This window comes from Struthio camelus, chromosome 4 (genome assembly GCF_040807025.1).
Source record: "Struthio camelus isolate bStrCam1 chromosome 4, bStrCam1.hap1, whole genome shotgun sequence".
NCBI classification, from domain to species: Eukaryota; Metazoa; Chordata; class Aves; order Struthioniformes; family Struthionidae; genus Struthio; species Struthio camelus.
The window spans coordinates 73452649-73478478 of NC_090945.1; the positions used below are offsets into that span (position 1 = coordinate 73452649).

Below are 25830 nucleotides of genomic sequence, written 5' to 3' on the forward strand. Positions count from 1 at the left end.
ATTGCAACAAAGTTGCAATCATTCAGGTTCTGCTATATTAATATGAATCTTTAACTAGCAAAATAAGATAATCAAATAATATAGACGTCAATGCTCCAGATGCCAAGTTTTCAGTTGTCAATTTTTTGACTCCATCTCAACCTGGTACGGAAGAGCCTTAAATGAAATAGGTACTTCTTAATCCTGTATCCTTACACCTGATCCTCCAGCAGCTTGTCTTTTTGGCAGTTAGACAGAACTGACCTGACGATTCAGTGCAGAAAGTGCACCATGGTTTTTGAAGGCAGACTTTATCATTACAGCACTAAATTCCAACTCCCAAAGTCCAGGGATGGACAACCCAAACTCCTACTGCAATTCCTTCCTCAGAGAGGAACCTGTATTCCATGGACAGCCAATGCAGGCTGTTAAAATAAAAATCTACAGCAAAATTAGTTGTCCCAGCAGGAGCTGGATGAGCTGATATTGTTAATGAGCCTTTCTTTCCATAAAATCTTCTAAATATGCTTTGCCAGCACTGTATTCCTTCCTTGAACTGAACAAATGGGTACTCTCAAATTTCCCTTTACCAGAATGGCGCTGCAGCAAAAGAAGGTTTTGGCTCAGTTTGAACTGCAGCAGCAGATTCGTCTGGACTGCCTGAAACAGAAGATGCTGGGATTGCATCAGCTAGAAACTGAGTTGGAGACTCAGCTCCAGGTAAATCCGGGTAGAATGACTCATGGATCTGAAGCAGTCTACAGCAAAACCTCTGAGAGGTTGTATCAGTCTTTTCTGTGGTCCAGTTGAAATCAGTGCTAAGACTCCCCACTGTCTTTACCATTGAAGCTATTGCTCAAAACCCAGTAACGCACACAGACAAGTTCACGGTTTGAAACAGTTTCCCCCAAAGAATACTGATTAGGTTAAAGAAGATCACTAGGATGTGAGGGAGGCATTATATTCTTTGCCTTACTTGTTGACAGTTTTGTACTGAGTCTATGACAAGTACAGACTCACTCCTTGGTTACTTGGACATCTCTTTCCATGTAGTCAGGTGGAGGATACACAGCCTCCTTACCTCAGGGCACTTGAGTTCACAGTCACAGCAAAGGCAACCAGGGCCAAACTCAGTGTGCATGTGATCAGCACAGTTGCATGGCAGATCTCCTGCTCCTCATCACACACATGTTCATGTTGAGTGAGGTTAACGGGAAGCTATAGTTAGTTCTCCTCACTGAATCTTTTTGCACTAGGAAACACATCCCTGATGCTCACTATTATTTTCTATGTTTCCACAATGACATATGACAGGCTCCTTTTTTGTCATGCCCTGTATAGAATGGCATAATGCAGAAGCAAGCTGATTTTTGTTAATTTGCTTCTGTTTTATCTCTGTGGGCAGGAAGCAGAGCAGGACTTTGTCACAGAACTAGCTACGCTGGCCCGCGTTCCACTCCCCATGAAGCAGCAGCTTTCCAAAAGGAGCAAGCCAACAGGTTGGTACAATGCCAAATTGTTTTAAATGCTTTATTCCTGGTCTGATGTCAGTGAATTGCTTGCACTTGCGCCATATTTTAATGACGGGGCACAGAAAAGAGGCAGTATGAACAGGCAATTAATATTTTAATTAACGCTGATATGGACCATCTGATATTTGGGCCAGAATATGTTACCCATCATAGCCTCCTTAGCTCAGTATAGCAAATGGGAAGACAAGGCACAAACATTTAGAAGTAAATAGTCTTCTGGGCCTTGTTGTAAAGTGCTTAATTCTTTTTTCAAACAGAAAAAAATCTGGTACTATTCTACTGATTATATTCTGCCCTGCCCATATTACAGCAATTTTCCATGTCACTGATATTAGCCAGATACCATGCCCCAATAAGCTAAAGCTCCAATTTATTCTCATGAAAAATCTCCTCTGTCAACTGTGTCCAAGGACAATTATCCATTAATTAGCATTGAAGTAGCAGCGCTTACCTGCTGGAGTACACTAAGTGGAAGCTAAATAATGTTGCCAGGGAAGTTACTGCATCATTCCACATCTGACTGCATGTCTTACAGTATAACACAATGTAATTTTAGGAGAGATTTTTTTTTGTCCATGCCTTTTCCTTAGTAGATGGGAGAATTGGGACATAGAGAAGTAAGGTGACTTTCTAAGGTCACCTAGCTCACCGATAGCAGAATCACATGTAAGTGTCACGTTTCCTCACTCCAGAGCAGTTCTTTAGCCAATCGATGATATTATGTCCACTGAGATAAGTATTTGACTTAATTTTTCAAACCAGAATTATTGTTTTCGTCTTTATCATCTTCTTTCAAAAGGACTCTCTTCAGCTTGACCACTACATTTTTGGGAGGACAGCAGAGCTGACTCATGGTCAACTCATGGCCAACTTTCTCATGGTAGAATGCAAGAATCAATCTTCCCCCACACATACTCAAAAGTAAAACCTTATTGAATCAGGAAATCTTAAATAATTGTATAATTTCCTGCTGTTTTAACAAATTAGGCTAATTCATTAGTTCAACAGATGCTTAGGGACAAATCGTCAGAATAGCAGTTGTGTTCCCTAATCCACATCTGGCATGATTTGAGTGTGCAAATTTTCATCATTTGTCCTGTGGAATTTCTCTGTCAATATCTAAATGAAACATTTTGCGTTACATTTGAAAGATGAGACAAGTTCCTGAAAGAGAAAAGTAGCTCACTCACCTGGACAATTTTGAAGTCTCTTTCCCCAGTCGATCATTTTCCAAGCGCGCAGAGCTGTTTCTCCTGCTGTGCGTGTTAACCCCAGAGAGGCACACGGAAACTTAGCTTAAGGTCCTACAAGCCATGACTTTTTAACATCGGGTTGTTCTGTCTCAAATCACATAAAATTATGAAGCAACTTTTCTTCTATTTGCTGCTAGTTAAGAACCACGTGCAATTATTTGCTAAGAAAACACTTGATAGTGCTTTCAGCTGTTATATTTCACAAACTCCCTTCAATATCTGGCAAGTATGCAAGCTCAAGATCCACTCTGTGGATAGTCTAATGGATAGTCAAAAAACAATACTCTGTACTAATGTAAAATTGGAATCATCCCTTGGAATAGCAACATAGATGTGTGTGTTACTATGCTAGAAATGAGAGTATATTTTTCTGCTTTAGATTAATCAGAAAGAAACAAGCTATAATATCTGTGGGGGTTTTAAACTCGCATATCTGTGTCTATTCAGGGGTAAAAATGAACTCAAAAAGAAAGACCTTTCAGTCTCCAGAATCAGAAGACAAAGGCGATTCTCATGAAAATATTCGGGAGCCCCCTGGACAGGCTTCTGGCTTATGCAGGTATGGTAGAAGGTAAAAAACAATGTCCCATGAAAAAGCTTCTTACAAAAAGCAGTACAAAACCTATTTCCTAAGCAGGTATGTCAGTCAAAACCAAAATATAACACCTACATTAGCTGATCATCTTCCTTAGTATTTACTTCTCACATGTACCTCACCTTTTTGTCCCCCATACTTTCTTTTTAAGTTTACAGAAGTCATCTGAGTTGGCTCATCTGTGCTGTTACATATTTTATAAGTAACTTTGTTTTATGTAGAGAAATGAGAAATACTATGTTTCCAAATTTCTTCTAAGTAGGTTTTTAAAACCTGGGTCACAGAGAGCATAAATCAGCACAGACAATTGAATCCAGTGGAACTAGGCTGACTTATAGCAACCAAAATATGGTCTGTGGTATTTAGGCTTTCAAGTACCACCTTTATTTCACAAACAAAGGCAAGCGCCGGTCTTTGGCTGATGAGAGCAGCGGCTCTAACAGTGATTTTTCTTGATAGATGTTTCGATTGGCTTATGCTGGGGTGCTAACTACAGGAGGAAAAATAGCTACAAACCTGAAAGATGCCAGCTGATTACTACGGGCAGATCAAACCAGCCAGCTGGTCGCTGGGGCTTGATATATTGAGCAGAGAAAATCCTGTTGACAGGCAAGGCAAACAGTTGGTTCTCAGGAGCCGCAGGCCTTTGGGGAAAAGTATTTATCCCCTGAGTGACCTCAGCCTGGGACTGACTTCAGAAGATGGCTCCTTTCCCTGATGGCATCAACCCTTTTCACACACTCCTTTCCCACAGCCAGCAAGGGATACAGGCGTAGGGAACGGGGACACAACAAAGGAACATTTATCTTTATGGAACTTTGTTTTGGCAGGCTAAACAGTGGCAGCTGAAACCTGCAAGTGCAAAAAATTATAATCAAATAACAAGCTCCTTTCTCCACATATAAAAATGAATTTACTTAAAGAGCGAATCATAGCCTTTGAAAAACTTGGTCTACAATTTTGTTTTATTGTTCTTATTTCTTTCTTTCAGAGATAAATTGCAGAGTTCACATGAAGGGGAGACTGAGCCAAGGAAAAACTCAAAGATGCTAAAGAAAAGAGGCAACAGGTAGTAAAAATATTTACATGAGCTGTCTGAACACAGAGTACCAGAGCGTTCTTCTGGCTGATCTCAGCAGCTGTAAATACTTACTGAGCTGGTTTACTGAGGAACAATGAAGAACGTCAGTAATAACCGAGAAATCTTCTTTAGCTACAGACCAAAAAATCAATCATGTGTGCCTTTGGCCGTTAATGAAACATTCTCACTTGATTTTGGTAAGGAGGAACAAGGAAACCTTTCATATAAGCTCTTCCAGATTACTGAGGGAACACGGAGGTAGTTTTAGATGAGGAATATACCTGAGGAAAGGGTGCTTGTAGCAATACAGATCTACACTAGACTCGTTGCCAATGTTGGTATATCCCAGGAAGGTTTCTTTGCAATAGTGATGTACCATATGCTTTTGAGCCCAAATGTGGTAGGTCTGGTCTTAATATATTGATCACTGCTTTGGACTTAAAAAAAGAGTGAGAAAGGTAAAGAATATTTAAATAGACTTCGGAAGTCAGTGGTGCAACAAAACTGAAACTGAATTTGGTCTCTCTATTCTATTTTAATGCTTCTCAGGCTATACATGCTTTTTTAAAATTTGTACAAAGATTTTGTCAATGTATTTCCCTATGCTTGTCTCGAATTGCAAGTTATTGTTAGAGAGAATGAGACAAAACCTGTTTACTGTTTCTTTTTTTACACTTTGCTTCCTATTCTTCCTAAACTCTTTGTTTTCATATATTTTGTTATGCTCATTGTGTTTCTTATGGGTAATTTTGTTGTTATGCAAAGCAGCTCATTCTTACTGGCTGTACAGAATGTCTGCATAAAGTAATAAATTACATCACTTAAGCAACCTTACAGCTTTCATGAAATTAAAGCTTTCTGTCAATTTAAAATGAGCATACATTTTTGCTAACTAAAAGGCTGTCCATTGGCACATGTTGTAAAATGCTACATGACTCACAAAACTTACCTCTGATTAAAGAACAGTCACACAAATGACTTCACTAAACGTATTTCACACAATTATTTAAACATTGCCTTTAATGTCAATCGTTATCAAAATAACTTGTGCTTTTTCCCTAAGTTGTACCATTTTGAGCATTTGGCTGTCAATGGCCTTTCTACCTTACTGGTCTAGACATTTTAGTTGCCTGTTTAATGTGTTTTTTTCTACATGGATGAGACCTATATACTTCTATATGAACATCTTCTGCAGCGCACCCTAGACAGCTAACAGGAAGGAAGCTTTTAAAATCAGAGTTGAATATGTTGTTAATACACTGTTTTAAACTATGCAGTACCATGGAGGCTCCAGTCGCAATTAGGATGTTGCATACTCACTAGAACAGTTTCACTGGATGCACTGTGATTCGTTTCATTAGGCAGGTCTTAAATGGCTTTTTATCTCCCTTAAAAATGTAGACATGTTCAGGTTATCACAAAAGCAAGGCAGCAGTGCCCTCTCCTGGGGAACAAGCGTGGGTGCCCTGTTTCGCCGTTTGAAATCACTCAGACAGGGTTTCTGATGGCCCCAGCTGCATTTGATAAAGGCTTTGGCAGCAGCCCGTGGTCCCTGGAGTGCGAGCGCTGTCCCCGTGAGCACCATCCCCACAAGCGCTTCTCCACGAGTGCCGTTCCCCCAGCCCCACAGGAGCGTGAGTGCTGTCTCCACAAGTGCCATCCCCATGGTCCTGAAGAAGCACGAGTGCCATTCCCACAAGTGCCATCGCCATGGCCCCACAGGAACCCAAGTGGCTGTCCCTGCAAGTGCCATCCCCGTAGCCCTGCAGGAGCACAAGTGGCCATCCCAGCAAGCACCATCTGAAGTCACTGTCTGCCTGCTGTAGAAACCTGTGGAAGGCCTTGTCATGCAGAAGGCCTTCTGAAAGGCAACCTGCTCCACATTGAAGAGTAGCGTGACTTCAAAGACTTCTGCCTGGATTATTCAGCCTGGTCCTAGCTCCTGTGCCAAGCAGCCGGTTTCATTTTTAGAGGAAACAAGCACTCCTGAGGACACGTAAGTGGTCAGAATTATTTGTTGAGGACAAACGTTGTACTGTCTGAGGTCTTGGACTAAAATTTCTAGTTATATTCTGAAACTGACAACCTGTAAAGATCCTTTGATCTAGCCTGTACACACACTGAACAGAAACCTGAGCAAGCAGCCAGGTAGCACCCGCACTTACTCCATCAGGTAATCTGCAGCTGTCTTTGCGAGCCGTTGCACTATCCAGAGATCATTACATACAACACCTTTTGGCTGTGTTTCTTTCATCTGAAAGAATGCATCTTCCATTTGAACACTCGAAGCTGTGAAGGGCTTGGTGTGCAGCTGCCTGTGCTGCATAGGAATTCCTGCAGCCTTGGGAAAAGGCTTTTGGTCTTACAGCCCAACAGCTATGACCACTGTTGTGCTGCAGAGCACCAGGAGAGGGCACGAGGATCTGGACCCTATGAAGACCTTCAGAAATAGCATTGTAGTCGCTGATGTAACTGCAGGCTGGCTTACCACCTGTTGCGAGGAAGAAGTTGCCAGGGCTTGCAGCTTTTTAAAGCAGTATTTCTGTCTGTATACTTTAAAGATAGCATTGCACATTCATCTTATTTTTCAAGAAAATTACAGAATATGCAATAGGAGGTGGGGAACGAGGGTGGTGAGACCTAGGTACCTCATCCATATCACTCCAGATACTTCATGAGGCATACACTATTTAAAGAAACAGTATCCCACACTGCACATTTGCTGAATTATAAGATATTATTCTCTGTCCTACACAAGATTTATTTTTAATTGAATGCCCGTCATTATCCTCACTGAAACATATCTAGAAAGTTTGTATGAAGTTCACCAAAATCACAATGAAAAAAAAATTTTTTTCAAATAATTTCACTTAGACCAGTAACATTTAGTATTGGCTAGTTCTAAATGGCAAGAACTAGCTGGTGCCAAGTAAACTAGCACGTGGCAGGTTTGAAAGGAGGCTCTTTGTCACAGTGCATTAAGCTGTGCAACTCCTCACTCCAAAAATTTATATATGCTTAGATTTTTACATGGGTTCTAGAAGTGCCTGGACACATTCATGGTAAAAACCTCCAGGGTTTTTACCCTGGGTAAAAGGATAAAAAGGGTTATTAAATACAAAGATGCTACTTCTCACTCAGGAAGTTACAAATCACTGGAAATTAGGGGAGTATGAGCATTATCTGTTTGCTTTTTTCCTAATACCCTTCCTTAGGCTTATGCTGTTGGCCACTGGAACCCAGAGTAGGTGGATATCTGGTCTGGTCCAGGCCTGTTCTTTTAATTCTTAATGATAAGGCTCAGGATATTGCTTTGAGAAGCATTTAATGGCGGGTACAGATATCAGTTTTGGGACAATTTTAGCATGCTCATTAACAGGCTTTGCTACAAACTATAAATAACATGCAACTGCATTGCTCCAGTAGCAGACAATGGTTCAAACTGTGACTCAGGAAACACTCCGTGGGTCCAGCCTTCTCTTCCACCTCCCTTGATTGAAGGAAATAGACCTCAGACTGTTTGGGCCATAGGGACCAATTTTAGTGGGTTGGTAAATGGCAATAAAGAAGAGTTAATCTCACATCATTAGGGTTGTATGAGCTATTAAAACCTCATGCTGAATATTTTTAGAAGCTTGATAATTGAGAAAGCATGAAAGACTTCTCAAACTATGAGCAGAAAGCAGGGAAATAACGGCTGCTTCCCATGCAGGTGCACACAAATAGATCTGCCTGCTTGGGATTCTTCCATGGAGGTGTACTCGGGATCACAAGCTAATCCACTATTTATTTATTGTTATTTTATTTATTTAATGACAGGTTAATGATGCAAGGGCAGCAGGCATTGCTGTGAAATAGTCCTCCATGTGGCAAGAAAAGCACCACTTTGCTTACTTTGTTTAAAACACTCGTAAGAAAGGCATGCACCAGCTCTCTGCATGGTGACCTGTGCTGAGAAACAGAGAGGTGTGTAAATCACATCCGTGTGCTGCTGCTTGTCCACAGCCGAGAGACCCAGGCACAGCACAGACTCCACGTTTGCAAGCTGCCCTGAGCAGCAGCTGGGCTTCAGGGGCATCTGAGCATCACAGGCACGTCTGAGCATCACAGGCACATCAGCATATTTCTCCGTAGAGAAAACATAACCGAGTTACACTCACCTGACAAGCACAGTCTTGTTAGCGCAGAACCACGAGGCTGTGAAATGCCTCACAAGCACCCAGTACGTGTATCCGCAGGCACTTCAGCATGAAAAAAAGAAAAAACGTTAACAACAATGTTGACTGGTTTGTAGGCAAAGGGATTTATTAGGATTTTATTTGTCATGTAGGAAAAGTGGGATCTGTGAGTACTAGTTACACAACAGTTATTTCTATCTATTGGTTCAAGCATGGAAAGCCTCATAGATGGAGCAGAACTGTTACATGGAAGCAATCATTGCTATTAGCACAAGCACCCACAAAAGAGTGTCACTATTGTCACGAGCAGTTCCAGAATTCTCACACTATAGCAAATTTGCCTGATAGTTTCACAAGCCAGCTTCATTGGGGGGGGGGGGGGGGGGGGGAGATTACCAAACCTATCGGTTGCACTGTCAATCCTCTTAGCATTGGAGAAGGAGTAGGGCAGTGGAGGTGGAGAGCTTGGTGCTTCAGAATTGCCTTATCTGCTAGGCTGTTGGTTCTTCCTGAGCAACTTGTCCTCAGGCTTCTCTGTTAGCAATGTTTTACTTCACATAAAATACCTGAATCACTGCTGACAATGAGACAGCAAGGCCAGCCATTAGGACAGGCAATTGACTCAATCTCAGGTGTAGATCATCCAAATCAGTGCATACAATAAGCTGTGTAACACCTGAGCTACAGATGGAGAGAGATCCCCACCAGTTTCTCCTCTCTCCCCTTCATGAATCCAGGCCCAAGCTTTTTTTCATTTCCCCCCCCCGCCTTCCCTCACAAGCACCAGAAACAAAATACTTGAATTTGTTGTTAAGGAAAAGCTTTATTTTGGAGACAGATTCAATTCAATTCATTTTTATCAATTGGAGTTTTTCTTGAATGGTTCAGATCAATGCCAAAGCCAAAAAAAAAAGTTGGTTACTCAGCCAGTTCTGCTGTCACTTTTCAGACCAAGCTAACACAAATGGATTTTTCTAGGACAGTTGTTCCTTTCCCAGGTAAGCTGAAGAGAAGCATACTGGCTTCAGAATAAGATGATAGGCTTCAAGCAGGTTATTTCCAAAACGTGTATGTCCCTCATGCCCATGTGGTATGCACCACATGCTTTCTGTCAACACAATTTATTGCTGTGTGGAAAGGCCAGACCAGTGCTAAGTGGGCAAGCATGAATGCTACTAGACAAAAATCAGTCCACTGGCACTGCTCTGCTACAGGACTTTTCCTGACGCAGCTTTGTGGCACAGACAAGGATGAAGCAGCACAAGGCTGATGGGAGCTGTTTTGCTAACCTGCTTAATTTCTTAGCACCCTGCCCTCCACTCTAGCCCACGCTTCCCAGAACATCTGCCACACAAACAGGCGAGTAAAAAGTGATAGAAAAAAAGTTTATTTTATGCAGCTTGTGAGAGAGTGAAAAAAATGAGGGGAAAGTATTTCCTTTACTCTCACAGAAAGACAACGCAGTCCACTTTCTCTCACCCTTCCTGCATCACATCTTGCTCATGGTGTTTCTAGACACCATCCCATTTCAGAGCAGCAGAGAACACACCAAGATGGGTCCAAACAACCAACACTAAGTGGAGTAGAGCTTAGGTGAAACTGGAGCATTGCATACTGGTTCTTGGCTGTTTTTAGTGCTTCTTCTTGTGTGTACTAAAGATGAAGAGGATGGCACTGAGCTCCATTTCAAGCAAATTAGATGCAGACTTGAAGGTCTTGGCAGATGGTTTAGGTCTTACATGGCCAAAATCAAGGCAGCTGCAATGCAACAGGCGAGCATATTTTTTACTGTGACATGTATGTAATTAGCCACATTATGGCATGCTATAAAATTAATGTGCAATTAGGTATATATTAATACTCCCTGTGATCTAAGGAGATTCATTCTTTCACATGGTGTCAACCTAAAATACACTTTCTCTTGAGTACCTCCATGCTAAATTTTCAACCACTGAGCAACAGTACTGGAAAACAGAGGAAGACGCTTACCCATCAATTCATTTCCTTTATTTCACAAGCTTTGAATTCAGAAATAGAACCACGACTAGTAGATCTGATACGGTAGAGTAAGTAAAAATGCATGTGATTACAAAGGAAAAACTTTGTACAAAAAACTTTAAAAATCCAACGGCAACTTGGATTACCTGTAAGTACCAAAAAACTCATGCAGAAGGAGAGCACTACTGCCCAGGTGGAGAAATCCCTGCAGGGGTGGCAATGGCATTGCTATGTATAAATTATGGCTCTGTCTAAAATGGAAACAACAAAGACACCAACTTGGAATGTACTGAGTGGATACAGACAGGTGCTACAGAGACCATTTGTCATTATGTGTCTTGATGATTTTCTGTGCCTGAGAGGAGTGCTTCTTGGGTTTATAATAAATTAAAGATAAAAACAGAAGCTGACTATATTACTCTACTGCATACTTTCAAGATGGCCATTTTCTTCCTCCATAAGTAGTTCAGTGGCATTTATCAAATATGGACATTAATCTTGGCATTGTGTCTAGTCAATTGTTGGCAACGTGTTCTAAAGGGACTCACTCACAGAATGTAACTTGCATAAATAACTCAGTAACATGCATTAACTACGCTAATACAGCTAAAGGGTGCAAAGGAACCATCATTCAGTTACAAGACAAAGCTAAAACCTGTAGTCACTAAAGGGGCAATGGAAGCACCACGCTTTAAGGTGACTATGGCATGAAAGCACAATTGTGAGGCAAGTAGTTCCAAGCAAACACACCACACTATTATCACCTCTTCCTATACAAAAAAGAAAGACATTTCATTTTTATTTCCGTTAGTACCAAATAAAACTGTGGGTTCAGTAATGTGGACACTGAAGGGAATGGACATTATTCCCACAATCCTTCATCCTTGTGTTTCTGTCCATCAGCATTTTTCAGCCAAGACTGGTAATATTAGAGCGACCACCAGGAGGTGCAACGATGCGGTGTCCAGTACGGCGTGGGTTATTATCATCGATTTGAGCTCCTGTAACAAGAGGAATTCAGGAAACACAGCTATGAAAAGGCAAAGAAATATCAGCAGTGATATTTTACCTGGCTAGTTCCAGCCACGCTTCTTTAACATTATCATCATCAGCTGGTTTCTCTTGAGCCAGAACTCTGACTGAAGTGCTAAACCAACCTTAAAGGAAAACACTTGTGTGCCTAGCCTGAATTGTCTTCAATAAGAAGTATAGGCTTAAGTGTGTGGGACCTGACCAATGCTTGTCCTACAAGGGGAATTGCCTTCCACTGACTTGAAGAAGAATCCATGCAAGGATGGCAGCCTGCAGAGGGTATCCCCTTTGTGCGATCAGACCCTGAGAGAACGTGTTACCATAAGAAAAAGAAAAATTTAAAGCATGCATGTACAGAGTGGATTTTTCAAACCTGCCTCACTGATTTAGAAAAACAAGTCCTCATTTAGTCCATGGGTTAACAATACAGTAAATCTGACTTTAGGGATCATAAATCCAAGTGAAAAGGGAGCATTGATCTGGTGTAAACTCACAGCCACTTCACACTGTATTCAAAAATGTGGCAAGGTTAAGTTTGTGACAGCAGTTTAAATATCTGATCACACTCATCAAGTATCACATATCTCCCCAAAAGGCAACATAAGACTACCATAAAAGCTTGTTATAAATGCTATCATAAGTTCCAATTCTGGTTAATTCCGTAAGAATGCAATTGCGTGCATTTGCCTGATTCCCATCAAATTCATACCACTAGCTATGTTGATAATATACAGATCTAGGAGTGGACTGGGAAACCATAGCCTCAGATACATACGAAAATCCCACTCATCATTTATTATTGTCAGAGATCAAATTTGTAAGCAGTTTTGCTTTATATGCTTTTTCATATTTTGTATATGCTCACCTTGGCCCCAAAGCGGATGGGTAAAAATATATCTCAGCTCATCAGAAGGGTGTTTAAATTACTTGCTTTCCTTGGACTTTATTTAGAAGTTTTATTTAAGAAGTTTCTTAAGGCAGGATCTGCCAGGGATGACTGACTCCCATAGGGGAGTCAGTGACGTTCATTGCAACATCGTAAGGAGCCACTTGTTTACCCATTGCGCTATTGACTTTTGGAAGGTAAGGATTTGACACATTAGTAATTAACTTCTAGTGACAAAAATTATTTCCAGTGACCACACAGGATGATTTTCCAGTCTATTTCTTATGTAACGTGGAAAAAAATTTGGGGCAACAAGAGCAAAGAGGACAAGAATTTGTACATTAATAGATCCTGCACGTGGCTTGCCAACCATGGACAAGGAAAGCTGAGGCTTCCAGATCTTGCAATTTCTTGTGAGGCAGCAAGAAATGTGAGACGTGTGAGCCATGAAAGTCACACAGGGCACATGTCCCATGAGCCATACAGATCACCAAAGGGCCCCAGTTACATCAACCACAGACCTCAGCTAACTGTAACATGAAGGGTAAATAATACTAAAAATGGTGCATGCAGAGAAATATTTTAGATTGCAGACATTCTGAACATTTGGCAGATTTGTAAAATATTCATAGGGAGTGAGGATATAAGAATATAAAACTAAGTATATGTATTTCTTTCATTTTTGATAAAAGCAGTAGTTAATTCTTTATAACTGAAATTTACCACAAATATTTTGTGAGCACCAGGCATAATCCATACTCAAGGCTTTCAAGACATTTGTAATGAGTCAGGCTGACTTACCCGATAAGCTAAAATTGGACTGATGTAGGTTTCTGATTGGTGGGGGCTGGTTTTTGGCAGGAGAGGATTTAGTTGAGGGTGCAGGAGTTGCATATTTTGGCGTAGCTGGGATTTCATACACAGGCCCATCATACATTCCTCTGGACACTCCTTGCAGTCCTCCCACCTACGTCAAGAGAAGAATAAAAATACAGTTGCTCAATGCTCTGTTAATGCTCCCTAATGATACTCCAATCTATACACTGAGACCACGGAGCACAGAGCTATGTTCTGCACTAGCTGAAGTAAAAACACATGTATTCTCATCAAAGCTACAGTCTGCTTTATGTTTAAAGGAAATTATAAAGCCTCCCCCCCCATGTATAAATATAAATTTTATATTGTTTATATAGCTATATGAGAAATCCTTTCAATTCCTCTATACCAACTACTCAGATTCCTGCTTTTAGCACTGTTCATACAAACAATTGATCTAACGAGGACCCCCATGGTGTGGCTGCTGGAGCCAAAGCAGGAGGCTGGAATTTGTGTTCTCCGCTCTCCGATGGCTGCAGGGCTAACTTTGCCCATCTACCAAGCAAAGCGCATTGGTAACGTGTAGAGGTTATACTTCACCAAAAGAACATAGATCTTTGTGAGGAAGGCATGCCTAAAAATTAGCTCTGGTGACACCCACAGAAAAATGAAAGGAGATAGCAATGGGACTGGGTTTCCTCTCTCCAAACTCCAGACATCTAAAACCAAGCAAACCATACGAGGCTTCCTGCTCAGTCCATGGGGAGAAATGGGATCTCAAAAGAACAGTAGGTCTGACCTAAGATGTCTATTTTAGGTAAAATCAGCACTGACACCTTTTTTCTCTCCATTCAGAGGGTGTTCAGAGCAGCTGGTGCAAGCTAATCTAACACCTAGACAATCCTGAGTTGCTGAATCCCCTTTCGGTTGTTGCAAGACTATAGTAATCCACTATAGTAATTGTAACAATTGTAACAATTTCACTCCTATCTGTATTCTCGCTTCCTCCCCTTCAAATCTCCCATTATCTTCACTAGAACTCAATAAAAAGTGGTGGACCTTTTTTTTAAATTAAAATTTCGAAACTTTCCACTGCTTTTCATGAATTAAAAAAACAATTATATGAGAGACTGTGAGATGGGGCCCATCTTTCATTATTTATCAGTAGAATATCTGTCACGAGCTCTTGAGGTGTCTAGGTTTTCTCCCTGCACAACTGCTATGAAGAATGTGAGAAAAAACAATCATAGCAGCCTCATTGACCTTACAATCCCAGGAATCTAGGAAGTAGTATTTTAAAAAGCAGTTCGATTTTTCTGCTTGAGTCTGAAGAGGTTGAACTGTATAATCCAAATCTCATTTTAAAAAGGTTAAAAAAACTAAGGCTTACAAGGATATTATTTCAAAATCATTTCCTTGATATGTTGACAGTGAAATTAAAATTCTGTGTAGGAAAGGCACACTATTCACAGGGGTTCGATCCAGCTCTTACAGAAATCAATGCATTTTCCTTGATTTCCGTGAGCAGGCCATCAGGCTGAGAAGAGACATCCCAGGCAGGGATGAACCAAAGCTAATGCCTAGATGGAGGCAGCTGCCGATCGCAGCAATGAATCTAATCGACCAGGGACCCACAAAAGCATGAGTTTATCCTGCTGTCCCCATTCCAGGAGGTTTTCCTGTGCCAGTTACAGCTTTGCAGATCCTCGTATGATATCCCTTCCTTGTGTAATGACATTCACATGAAGAAATGGTTGCTCATAGGACCATCACCGAGTTTTCTAATGTTTTCAATTAATAAAATTTGATAGAGGGGAGAGAAACGCAGAGTGAAAAACGGTCTCACTTCCTTTAGGAAGGCAGCAGAGGGAGCTCTAAGAGCAAAAATGTTAGTACCTTCCTTCATGCCTTTGGAGACCTTTTCCTCAGTATCTAAAATCAAAGGCCTCTCCCAAAATCCAGGCCCACTTTCAAGACACAAGCTATTTGGCCCAGGCTTTTGTGCAGACTTCCAGCACAAGACACAAGTTTCTTGGTATTTGTTTTTAAAGTGTTGTCTTCACTATTTAATAACATTGTCGCTCTAATTTATATAATACTTCCACGTCCTGAACGTTTGAGAGGAAGGTGTGAAGAGTCTGTCATCTAAGTGGAAACATGAAAAAATAAAACTGATTTATCTTTTGCAAAACTTTTTTGCAGATGCATTTACTATTTTGACAGTGCCTTTTCTCCTTAGGAGAGCAGACATTTTGTACCCCACAGCTTGACAGAAGTTGTATAAAAAATGATGGAACGTAAAACCTAACAACTTGTTTGTAGACCTAATTTCAGCTGCTGTCCTTATAAGCAGTTATATATGTTTTGTTGAGGAAAATATGTTTCTTTAGTCAATCTGTCTTTGCTACATACGGTCACACAGTAACTTTCTTGCTCAGAACCAAAAAGGAATTCCCAGACAAGCCCAAACTAGTGCCAAGGCAACTGGTTTTCAACAGAAAGGAACTGATATAATTCAGAAACAGAGCTGACCCAGTCTTAATCTCGGTCACTTCCCAAGCTACTTACTAATCACAAGAGAAAAGTTTTCTTTTGGTGGTGTTTTGATGCCACATATATAGTCCGTCTGATATGGACTCATGTTAGCACAATAATAAAGAAAACGTTTGCTAATGTGGTTCCAAGATAGCATGGCTAGAAAGAAGATTAACTAATATCTGTCACTACCTTATTCCTGATTTTGATGCGCTGGTAAAGATATTCAGGGAAAGGTTTGCGAGGGATGAAGCGGCCCATTCCCTTATTGACGTGCAGATTTCCATCTTCAAATACAATCTTCCCTTGGCTTATGACCACTAGCGGGGCACCGTGGCACTCCATTCCTTCGAAGATGTTGTACTCAACAGCCTGAGGATCAACCAACACATACACTGCAAGTTTAGTACAAAATCTCTTTCAGCTAGTAACTTACAATTAATATTTGTGGCCATGTTTTTAGATAGCTTCCATTAATAGACCTATAAATCTGTTTTGTCTGAAGGAAAAATAGTGCATTTCTATGTGCTCCTGTGGATTCCCCCCAGCTGAAGGTTACATGAACAACAGAGTTCTGACAAATCAAAAGTTTCAAATCATATTGACTTCCTAGGTGTGGGAGTTAGGAAAAGATCCTGTGGAACTGTGGGAGTCCCAGCTGACCCACCAAACACATACAATAGAGCTCAAAGTACATGCTCTGGCTCTGCATTTATCCAGAACCTCTAAAGTGTGATAATCTAAACAGGAAGGAGAATTCTTACTCAGCTGCCAAATATCCAGAAGCACAGCCGTGGCCGCGCTATGCACGTGCTGTGGCTGTGCGAGGTGACTTCAAAGGCACAGTAATACAGATAGCAAGGCACATGGAGTTCTCTGCTGTGCAGCTCAGCAGAGTACACTTCAGACTGGCAGTAAGCCCTGAGCTTTCAGGAGCAGCACAGATGTTTCTGTCTGAAAAAGTCCAGAAAGGACCATGAAACCCTGAGTCTAAATGAGAGGGACTGTCAAAGGGCAGGTGTTTATCACTTTCTAGAAAATGTTGAGATATCTCAAGAGAGAGAAATAAAAACTGAATCACCTAAACTTAATTTTTAAAGATTCATATCTCTTTAATATAAACCACATTACTCAATCTCCAGTGAAAATTTTTGGAAGAATTCCCCAATGTAAAAGACTAAAGCATTGAACAACTAAGATATAACAACTCTGAGATAGATAACACAAAAGATAAACATATGAGACCTGTTGCAGTCAAAATCAAAGCAACTGTGAGTCACTGGTACTCTGTGCTAAGGGCAGAGAAATTGACTTCAAAGCTTTGGAATTAAGTAGAAAATCTCAGCCATGAAGCTGATTGGAGCTGGTTTATCAAAATATATAATCATCTATAGTACATTAGAATATTGTTGAATTAATCATGCAATTTATAATATTAGGTGCTTTTCAGATAAACAGAAGAAGTGAGCTGGCTTCAAATTTATATTCACAGCTTTATTAACCTCAGGTTCAGACCTGCTGATTCACACCTGTTGCAGATCTGGCACAAGGACACAAAAAAATAGTGCAATTGTGTATGCAGACAGAAAGGAAATCCTTCCTGAATCCAGGATCCCCAATGCAAGACTTCGTTGCTTTCAACTTTGAAAGAACATTTACATATTTCAGAATAGGAGTAAGGAGTTACCCTGCTCCTCCATATCCAGGCATTTGGGGTTCACATGAATTAGATCAACATTTCAAAAGCAGTGGTGGCATTTCTGTTTTGCTGCTGGTTTTCTATTTGTTCTTACCGATTTATGGCTTTTAGCTGTTATAGTCTTCACCTTATCAGGGTCCCAAATAACAACATCAGCATCTGATCCCACAGCAATCCGGCCTTTTCTCGGATACAGATTAAAGATTTTGGCAGCATTGGTGCTGGTGACAGCTACAAACTGGCTCTCGTCCATCTTACCTGTGGCCTAAAAAAAATTTCACTTGAGCAAAACACGCTTACAAAATGGAGATTGACTATTCAGAGTGCTGAAAGGTCCAGGAGATATGGGAAGGTATATAGTGCATATATATGGTGATGCTGCATGAAGTAGAGGCTTTATCAGCAGGAGTTTATTCAAAGCACATTACTCAGGAGTTTCAAATAAGTGAATGAGTTATTTCAGACATACCAAAGAACAGATAGTAAAATCTTAATCCAGATGATACCATCAAGTTGTTCAGTTATCAAGGGTCCCTTTACCACACACTAGCATAAAAGAGCGCTTTGTTGCCAGCCTAAGTCTTTGCTATTCAACCACTTTAACCATTTTAAAGTAGAGAAATGTACATGAGTATTACTAGATGAATTAGAAGATCAAGTCTAAAATATGTTCAGGCACTTTTAGAAACTTTTCTTGGAAATTAAGTCTGTTCTACTATTAGTATTACCAAATCTATAAATCTAAGCAATGGAGCCCCAATTATAAAGCCCTTGCCGGAAGAAATGTCGCCACCAACTGAACTTTTTATGCAGTCTGTGATGGCTTAATACCAGCTGTACACAGCAGCATGTTGATTTTTCAGTATTTTGGGGTCTTCCTTGGTAACAAATGAGAGCAGTATTCCAAGGAAGAACACAAATGCCAAGTTTTTCAATGTTAAATAAGCATCTAGTTCCTGCCTGGCAAAACACAAGAAGCCCAAAATATAAACTTCCCAATGGCACAGGGCTGAATATTATCACCCATAAATCTGATTTTGCCACCTTTGCTCTAGCTTTTCCCCTTTTGGGGAGTAAACAAAAGGAAATATCCCTGGCCAGTTGGGTTTGCTTGTTTCTTTGCTTTGCTTCTACACAGCAGATATGTAAAGTTGTTTCTGTGCTTGGAAGCTCTATAGCGGTTCCTGAAGAAAGAGGTTATTAAACAGTCTGGGAGAGGGGCTCACAAGAGCGTTCTAAATATTCCCACTTTCCAGTTCGCAATATGCCTTCCAGGGCAATGCAATGGAATGAGTGTGCGTGTGAGTGTGAGCGTGAGTGTGAGTGTGTGTGTGTGTGTGAGACCGCGTGTGCATGAGAAGACAGACAAGGGAGGGAGGATATCGTTATATATTAGGATCCATAGAACCATCAAAAAATTGCTAACTTATACCAGCACCCCACAGCAAAATACATCATTATGATTTATATGCAGTGTTCTCCTTCAAAGCATTTCATAGTCTAGCCTCAGGCTCAGTTGCCATCCATTTGCAATTCCTCAAAAACAATGCGACACTTCTCAAATTCAAACAATCCATTCATCAGGTTTATATGAGGTCCATTTCAAAATCATTAAACTGCCTCAGTTCCTACATCTATGAGAAACATTCTTTCTGACACAACTGCAAAATTACAGCGAAGTCTGTGAAGCCTCAGGTCTAATAAAGCACTATGGTGTTGCACTGTCAAAAGCAAAACACAGCCCAGAGTGTATAAAACTGCAGAAGATTTTTGAAATAAGCAATTCCCCTCATAGTAGCTCTCTGGAAATTCCCAGAAATATATTAAGAGATTCACTACTGGCCACTTTCAGGGAATACTTTCAGTATTCAGCCAACAGCAAATTTTAATTTAGTCCATAAAAGTAAGTAATTACTTACTACAGCCTTGTCCCAGACAACAGTCATTCTTTCCTCAATTCCATTGACCCCTTCGGGAATCATAGTGAAGTTGTCCTTTCCAATGGCTTTCTGGGCAGTGCTATACGGGCAATGTCCACTTCCTGTCACCTGCAGGTCCCCACTGTGGAGTTAACACACAGAAGGTTTAGACCACACATCACCAAGGTAGCCTTGGTCACACACTAATTGTGAACGGTCCTATCTAGTCTTCATATTAGAGGTATAGGCCCTAAATCATGTCAACAGCCTTTAATGTTGGCTACAGATTACTGAAGATCAATAATGGTATCAGAAATCTCCACTTTCCCCCAAGAATACCCTAAATTCCCAGATTATAGCCCCCTTTGGTTTAAGACTGCTTATGGACAGAGATCAGGCACAAACTCACTCACCAGGACAAAAGATTATTATAGGATAAAGGAAATGATCAAAAGCCTGTACAAGATGCTTGTCACTTTCAAGATAAATTCATAACCATGTTGAAAAATAATGGCAAATTTTGCAATGCAAAGTAATGAGCATCAAGCTTGCTTCCCTGCATTTCTCCCCTGCACATATATTTTCCTTGCAATTCTCACAAGAATATTCAATATATCGCTTTCCAGCAAATTAAAGCCTGACCTTCTGAAACAAAAAACATATACTGTAGAAAAACAGAAGAGGGAGGAATATTTGTACCAGGTAGTCTTCTAATCAAACAAAGAAAGAGAAAGGGCAAGTCAAACAAATACACTGGACTTATCTAACTTAACAGTCTTACACAGAAAAAGGAGTAAAAGAAAAAGAGCATCCCTTCTGTTTAGATGTACTCCACTGTCAGATGGGGGACAAGCATCAGAACAGCTAAAAAGTTGACAGGCAAGAAGGCATCACCAAGGAAGACATTTCAGAGAGAGAGTGGTGGGAACTAACAGCTGACACACATATATTCTTAAATGCCACCTCAATACCTCATGATCATACCCTTCCCTGCAAATCAGGCTCCCAAGGCAAATTATGTCTGACATGAAGCACCAAGATCTCTAGTTAAGAGGAGATGGCAGCAATAGCACAGCAGTGCACCATGGAGGATAAAAGCAACCTGAAGTGCATGGCTCACAGACGAAACAAGGATGCAAATCCCATGAGGCAAATCCAAACTGCAAACCCCATGAGACATCCTAGATTTTCATACATTCAGCTTTTTAGTGAAAAATCAACATTTTCTGTGAAAAATAGAATAACAAGTATGCTCAGTTGCACAGCAAGAATGTTGTGAGGACTCTTTAATGGCTATAAAACATTGGTCTCCTGATGACCAGTGCAATAGAAAAGTGAAATATTATCTTTAGTATCATCCTTGCATAATTTCTCCACAAATACATTGCAGAGTGATGACAGACAGTTTTCTTCTTTTAGTTTCACGTGTAGATTTAAAGTATTAAAACTGAAAACAGGCTAAGCTGCTGTTACTTAAGATCTAGGGCTTTAAGTCACAAGGAAAGAAGAGCCATTTTTGGATGCTTGGAGGATGATGAAAATTTCCCTGACTCTTCACTTTGTCCTTCCGATGTTAGTGTTAAAAATGTCATTATTTGGATTCCAGTTCTACAAATTCTATTGCTATTTTAACTAATCTCTTTTGACCAGATAATGTTATTCTGGGACCCTTTTTTTGAAAGCTTACAGCTGTTTCTGTTAAAGTAAAAAGCCAAACATTCCCATGTGCTGGACAGGAGCCTGACCGTCACACAATGAGCATCACTCTTTATAGCGCATCACTCTTCATAGTGAAACCTGATTTCAGACTCTGTGTTCACTAGATATGACCAGGGGCTTAAAGCCGAGTCTGTCCTCACAGACAGTGCTTTACCCATCAGGCTATTTCTTACTCCTGACTGAGTATGTGGTATCCAATTATATATTAACAATTCAGCTGGAGAAACTGGAGAAGTAGGGAGAAAGACTGTTCGAAGTCCTGTGCTAGAGACTGCTTATTTCACTGTACAGATAGGAATCACTTGAAAAGCAGAGAGAAAAAGAAATCATCCTGGAATAACAAGCTGCTGGATCTTCAGCATGCTAACTGGGAACATGAAAGGTCCAGGCCTGCTCACCTGACGGGTGAACTAACCACAGGGGCATAACTAGCCTTGTTTTTTTACCATTGCTTCTCTGCCATTTTGTTTATGAGACACCAAAGGAGACTACTGCTTTAAAGAAAACTCTGAGTTGATCGCTAGGTACTCCAAACCACGTGGCTTTTGCACTCGCCTGACCATCACCCTGTGAAGAAAGGAAGGCCTTACCATGCTAAGAGAGAATTTAAGTGATCTGGAGTGGTAGGATCAGGGCTCAGAGGTGGCGAGGTCACAAAAGCTGCAGCTTTGGCCCAGTTTTTGCTCCAGTAATGTGTCCCATCTGTCCCCAAGCTGGCAGTGATCGGCTCTCCAAAAACAAGGGGACCTTGGGGAAAGCAAGGATATACAGGCACAGATTAGAATCCACTCTCTTTTCAACACGTTATTCTGCTTACTGCATGCAGCCGTGTATAATTTATGCATTGCTACATGGTCAGCATAGCTCCCAGAAAATTAAACAGCCCTGGCTTTGTTTGCATGATAAAAAATTAATCAGGAGGCCTTCTGAGCCACGCAGGCTTTTGATCAGGATATTTACAAAGTTCTCTTTCTAATCCAGAAGGAGACAGTTCAGGCCTGCTTTTAATTTGTACCATTTTAATCACAGCCATGTTCTCGCTATGGCTCTGCTTGATGCAGAGGAGGGCCCAAGCTGACATATCTTTTTATTGTTGTCAGGTTGGGCATAGCACCAGCAGACAAGAACACAGAGGTCCCCAACTCCATGCTTCAAGTCTCCAAGGACACAAAAATCAAGAAGAGAATTTTCTCTCTCGCTTTTCCACGTTGCTCGGAAGTGACCCCCCCCGAGCATCTGTGTCTGGTGATGGTGTGCTCTGTAACGCTGGCCAGCAGAACAGTTCTGGCTCCTCTCCCTGCAGCCTTCAGTCTCAAATGAAACACAAAGAAAATAAAATTTGAGAAAAAGATGCAAAAAGTATGAATCAGCTCTTTTTTGGCCTAACCTTTGCCTTCACTATCTTTTTAAACAGGGCCAAGTAGAAGAAGAGGAAAGGCATTGTGGAAATGGCCACTGGGAAAAATGAACCAGAAAAAGAGAAAGTGAGAGAAGGAAAGTAAAAGGAGTGAGAAAGAAAAAAATGACAATTTAAGAGAAAAGAAGGGAGGTGTGGAGAGGAATAAAGTACAGTTTGAGGCAGAAAGTGGGGACTGGAAAAGAAAGACTGGTTGCAGAGGAGCAAAGCTTTTCAACCCAAGAGGGAACGCTGTCCCTCCTACTGGGCCCTGAGCTTGTGCTCTGTCTTGTCCCGCTCTGCGAGGTGCAGACCTTCAAAGAAAGAGCTGCGTTTACCTGTATGTCTGAGAGGCAGCACCTCCAATGCTGCTTTTACAATACACTAGTTCCCGCCATCAAAGTGGCCTTAAAAAATTGCTGCCTCCAGGCTCACAATTCCATTCTGGATTATTTTTAACCTGGATCACTCCATGGACCCCAAGCACAGTGTGGACCCACAGAAGCTCCCAGTGGCACATCTGATGGGATGAGCCTCTAGCAACAAGGCACCAGCAACCTCTAACACTGGCTTCACTGCCCAGAACACTGTAACGTGGAAGTAATCCTTCAGAGGTTAATACCCTCAAGTGCCCTCAAAACCATGTGCTAGGTCTTGCCAGAAGAAAATATCTCCCTGCCATGTGCAGAGAGACAGCAGTCTAAGTTACAGGTGAAAGGAAACACAGGTGAAAGAAGACTTACAACACAATCTTTGAAAGGCAAGAGGTTGCTTATAGTTTGTGAGGCGAATTTCTCAGCTGAACAAAGTGGAAGGGTCTCCCTTCAGTTTTCCCAGTTCTAAACATTTAGTGCCTGTGCTGGGATTACTGTTCTTTGGTAATCTCTCCCTGTGTCTTGCGATGTGGGTCAAGTTGTACAGATCAGTCTCCCAGCAACAATTTTTTTTTCTCTGAGCTGCTATTCAACACAAAATCCAAGTTTTCAGGGGAGAAAGAGGTAGTGTCTCACCTTTCTTTCTAGCCAGCGCAATGATATCAGCTGCGCTCTTACTCATCACTTTGGTGATATACACTGGGCAGTTTATTCGACTAGCAATGGTAATGGCACGGAAAACTGCTTCTGCTTCGAGCTGGGGAAAAGAGGAAGAAAAAGGTTAGCTACAAAAGCAGAGAGAGAAGGGAAAGGGAACTGGCAGAATGGGTCATATCTCTCAGTGTTTAGCAACAGTTCTCCAAGGGTTGATTCTGTTTTTTCCAGAGATATGCAGTGCTGGGAAGAGGGAGCTAACCCATTCTCAGACACTTCACGTTGGGGTAAACCCACCTGCAGCCTCTCTCCTCCTGCCGAAGGACACAAGGGGGCTTACTCCCCACAGCATGCTCCCTTTAGCGAGCACCAAGCCTTGCTCAGCTGCGCTCGCTAAAGGGACACGGCTCCCTGCCCAGCAAGAAAGGCTACATCCAAATGGCTGCTGGGCACCTTCTTACTTCCCTCCCTCCTTTCTACTTCAAATCTCTCCCTCTTCCCTGCAAGCAAAAGGAGAAGGGAGCAAGGTGCCCTAGCACTGAGCCAGTCTCTGAGCTCTCTCTGAGAGCTTATCCTATGCGATCTTTACGTCGGACAGTGAATGTAAAGTATTCTCAAAGAGCAGCTTCGGCATTATGGACCGAATGTAGCCTGTAATCCATAAAAGCCTTTGGAACATCCCCCAGTAAGTCCCCTCTGTCAGCAAGGGTAATTGCAATCTCCTTCCGGAGAGCCATCTGGGATGTACAAGCCACGCATTTGTCTGCAGGCAGAGGAGCAGTGTTTCCAGTGGAGACTCCCCTCCTCAGTCATTAGGCTTATAACTCCTTTCCAGACAAACTCACGATGTCGGCCTTTGAATACCTATGAATCTGTCGTGACTGAAAATACTGAGGTGACAGTACAGAAAATTCTCTCCAAATGCTGTGCTGGAAAGATTTAGTAACATAACCTCTTCAAAAACACATGGCTTAATTTGTCACAGTTTTGTAAAATATTTTTTCTTAAAATCAGAGTGCTTGTTTCCAGCACTGTCACTTCAAGTTTTCTTAGGACTTATATTGCAAAATTTACGCCAAAATCCCCAAAGGCACTCACAAACAGCTGAGGAAGAAAAGTGGGACCCTTGTTACCTCAGCACTGGGACTTAGACAATCAGACATCAAAGTCAGAAAGATGTACAATTTCTTTCTGCAAACTGCAAAGGCAGATTTTCCTTAGGCCCTTGCTCTCATTAAAAGGAAAAAACTCAATTCTTTTAGAACAACTTAGGTGGAAGTTAAACAGAACAATGAAAAAATACGTAAACAATTCAATAGGACAATGCAATCAATTAAGTTCATTCCTTTTGCCTTGGGGAAGGGTTATAAAAAGAGCTGAAAACCACAACAATCTCTTTGAGTTTAGCCTCAGATCCTCAGGGCCTTGTCTCTTTGGTCTTCAAGGAAAGCAATCACTTCCCACTACTGTCCCCGATCGTGCCACTAACTGTCTGAACTGAGTACATGAAGAGATATTTACATATTGCCACCTTTTTCTTCTTACTAAAAAAAAAAAAAGTACACTTTCCAGATGCCTGGGATGATCCTTGCAAGAGGCTGGCTTTATTATAAAGAGAATTGCATAAATTGAGCTGCCTTGAAGTATTTTCACATTCTCACATATTTGCATTTCTACAGTCAGCATTTCTACTACAAATATATCTGCTGGCATCAGTGTAGATTTATATGTGGGAGTACGTATATGCATGGTGTACGTGAACACATGCATCTTATAGAAGGCTTTTTCAGTCAAAACTAATTAATGAATCAAGATACAGTATCTCCAAAGCCTAACCCACAGGTTGTGTTACTGACTTCTTGCCTGTTACCCTACGTACAACACTAGAGGTCACAATCCTGAGTGAGATCACAACTGAAGTGGGATTAGAAAATGGAAAGAAATCTGAAATTCATTCTGGTACTTGCAGTTGCAAATCAAATTGCAAGGATCACAGTCAAAAATGTTTGCACGTCTGTGCTGTAAAACTAAAACACTCCGCAGATAATGACATTCTCAGGGCACAGCAATGTCTTTCAAAGTGGCAGTCACACTAGGGATCCAAGATGATTGCAAAGTGCTAGAAAAACTTGACCAGGGAAATGGTGACATTTCACAACCCCGTGGGCCTACTCCTCCGGGCAA

The 25830-nt window shown here is 41.2% G+C and overlaps 2 protein-coding genes across 5 annotated transcripts in view; one reads left to right on the forward strand and one right to left on the reverse strand.

Annotated features, from left to right (window-relative positions):
* The window catches only part of EVC (EvC ciliary complex subunit 1), a 57636-nt gene extending 52367 nt beyond the window's left edge, over positions 1 to 5269 (forward strand). The window contains exons 18-21 of the mRNA XM_068942923.1: positions 573 to 699; positions 1385 to 1478; positions 3212 to 3323; positions 4351 to 5269. Coding sequence (XP_068799024.1) covers positions 573 to 699; positions 1385 to 1478; positions 3212 to 3323; positions 4351 to 4432 — 415 coding nt within the window. The 3' untranslated portion in view covers positions 4433 to 5269. The remainder of the gene's footprint in view (positions 1 to 572; positions 700 to 1384; positions 1479 to 3211; positions 3324 to 4350) is intronic.
* A 5341-nt stretch (positions 5270 to 10610) lies between these two features.
* The window catches only part of CRMP1 (collapsin response mediator protein 1), a 52118-nt gene continuing 36898 nt past the window's right edge, over positions 10611 to 25830 (reverse strand). For all 4 annotated transcript variants that reach the window (XM_068943401.1, XM_068943403.1, XM_009686236.2 and 1 more), the window contains exons 8-14: positions 23629 to 23749; positions 21813 to 21969; positions 19504 to 19645; positions 17679 to 17849; positions 16078 to 16257; positions 13336 to 13501; positions 10611 to 11617 (exon numbers count right to left, since the gene is read on the reverse strand). In XM_068943401.1, coding sequence (XP_068799502.1) covers positions 11526 to 11617; positions 13336 to 13501; positions 16078 to 16257; positions 17679 to 17849; positions 19504 to 19645; positions 21813 to 21969; positions 23629 to 23749 — 1029 coding nt within the window. In that variant the 3' untranslated portion in view covers positions 10611 to 11525. The remainder of the gene's footprint in view (positions 11618 to 13335; positions 13502 to 16077; positions 16258 to 17678; positions 17850 to 19503; positions 19646 to 21812; positions 21970 to 23628; positions 23750 to 25830) is intronic.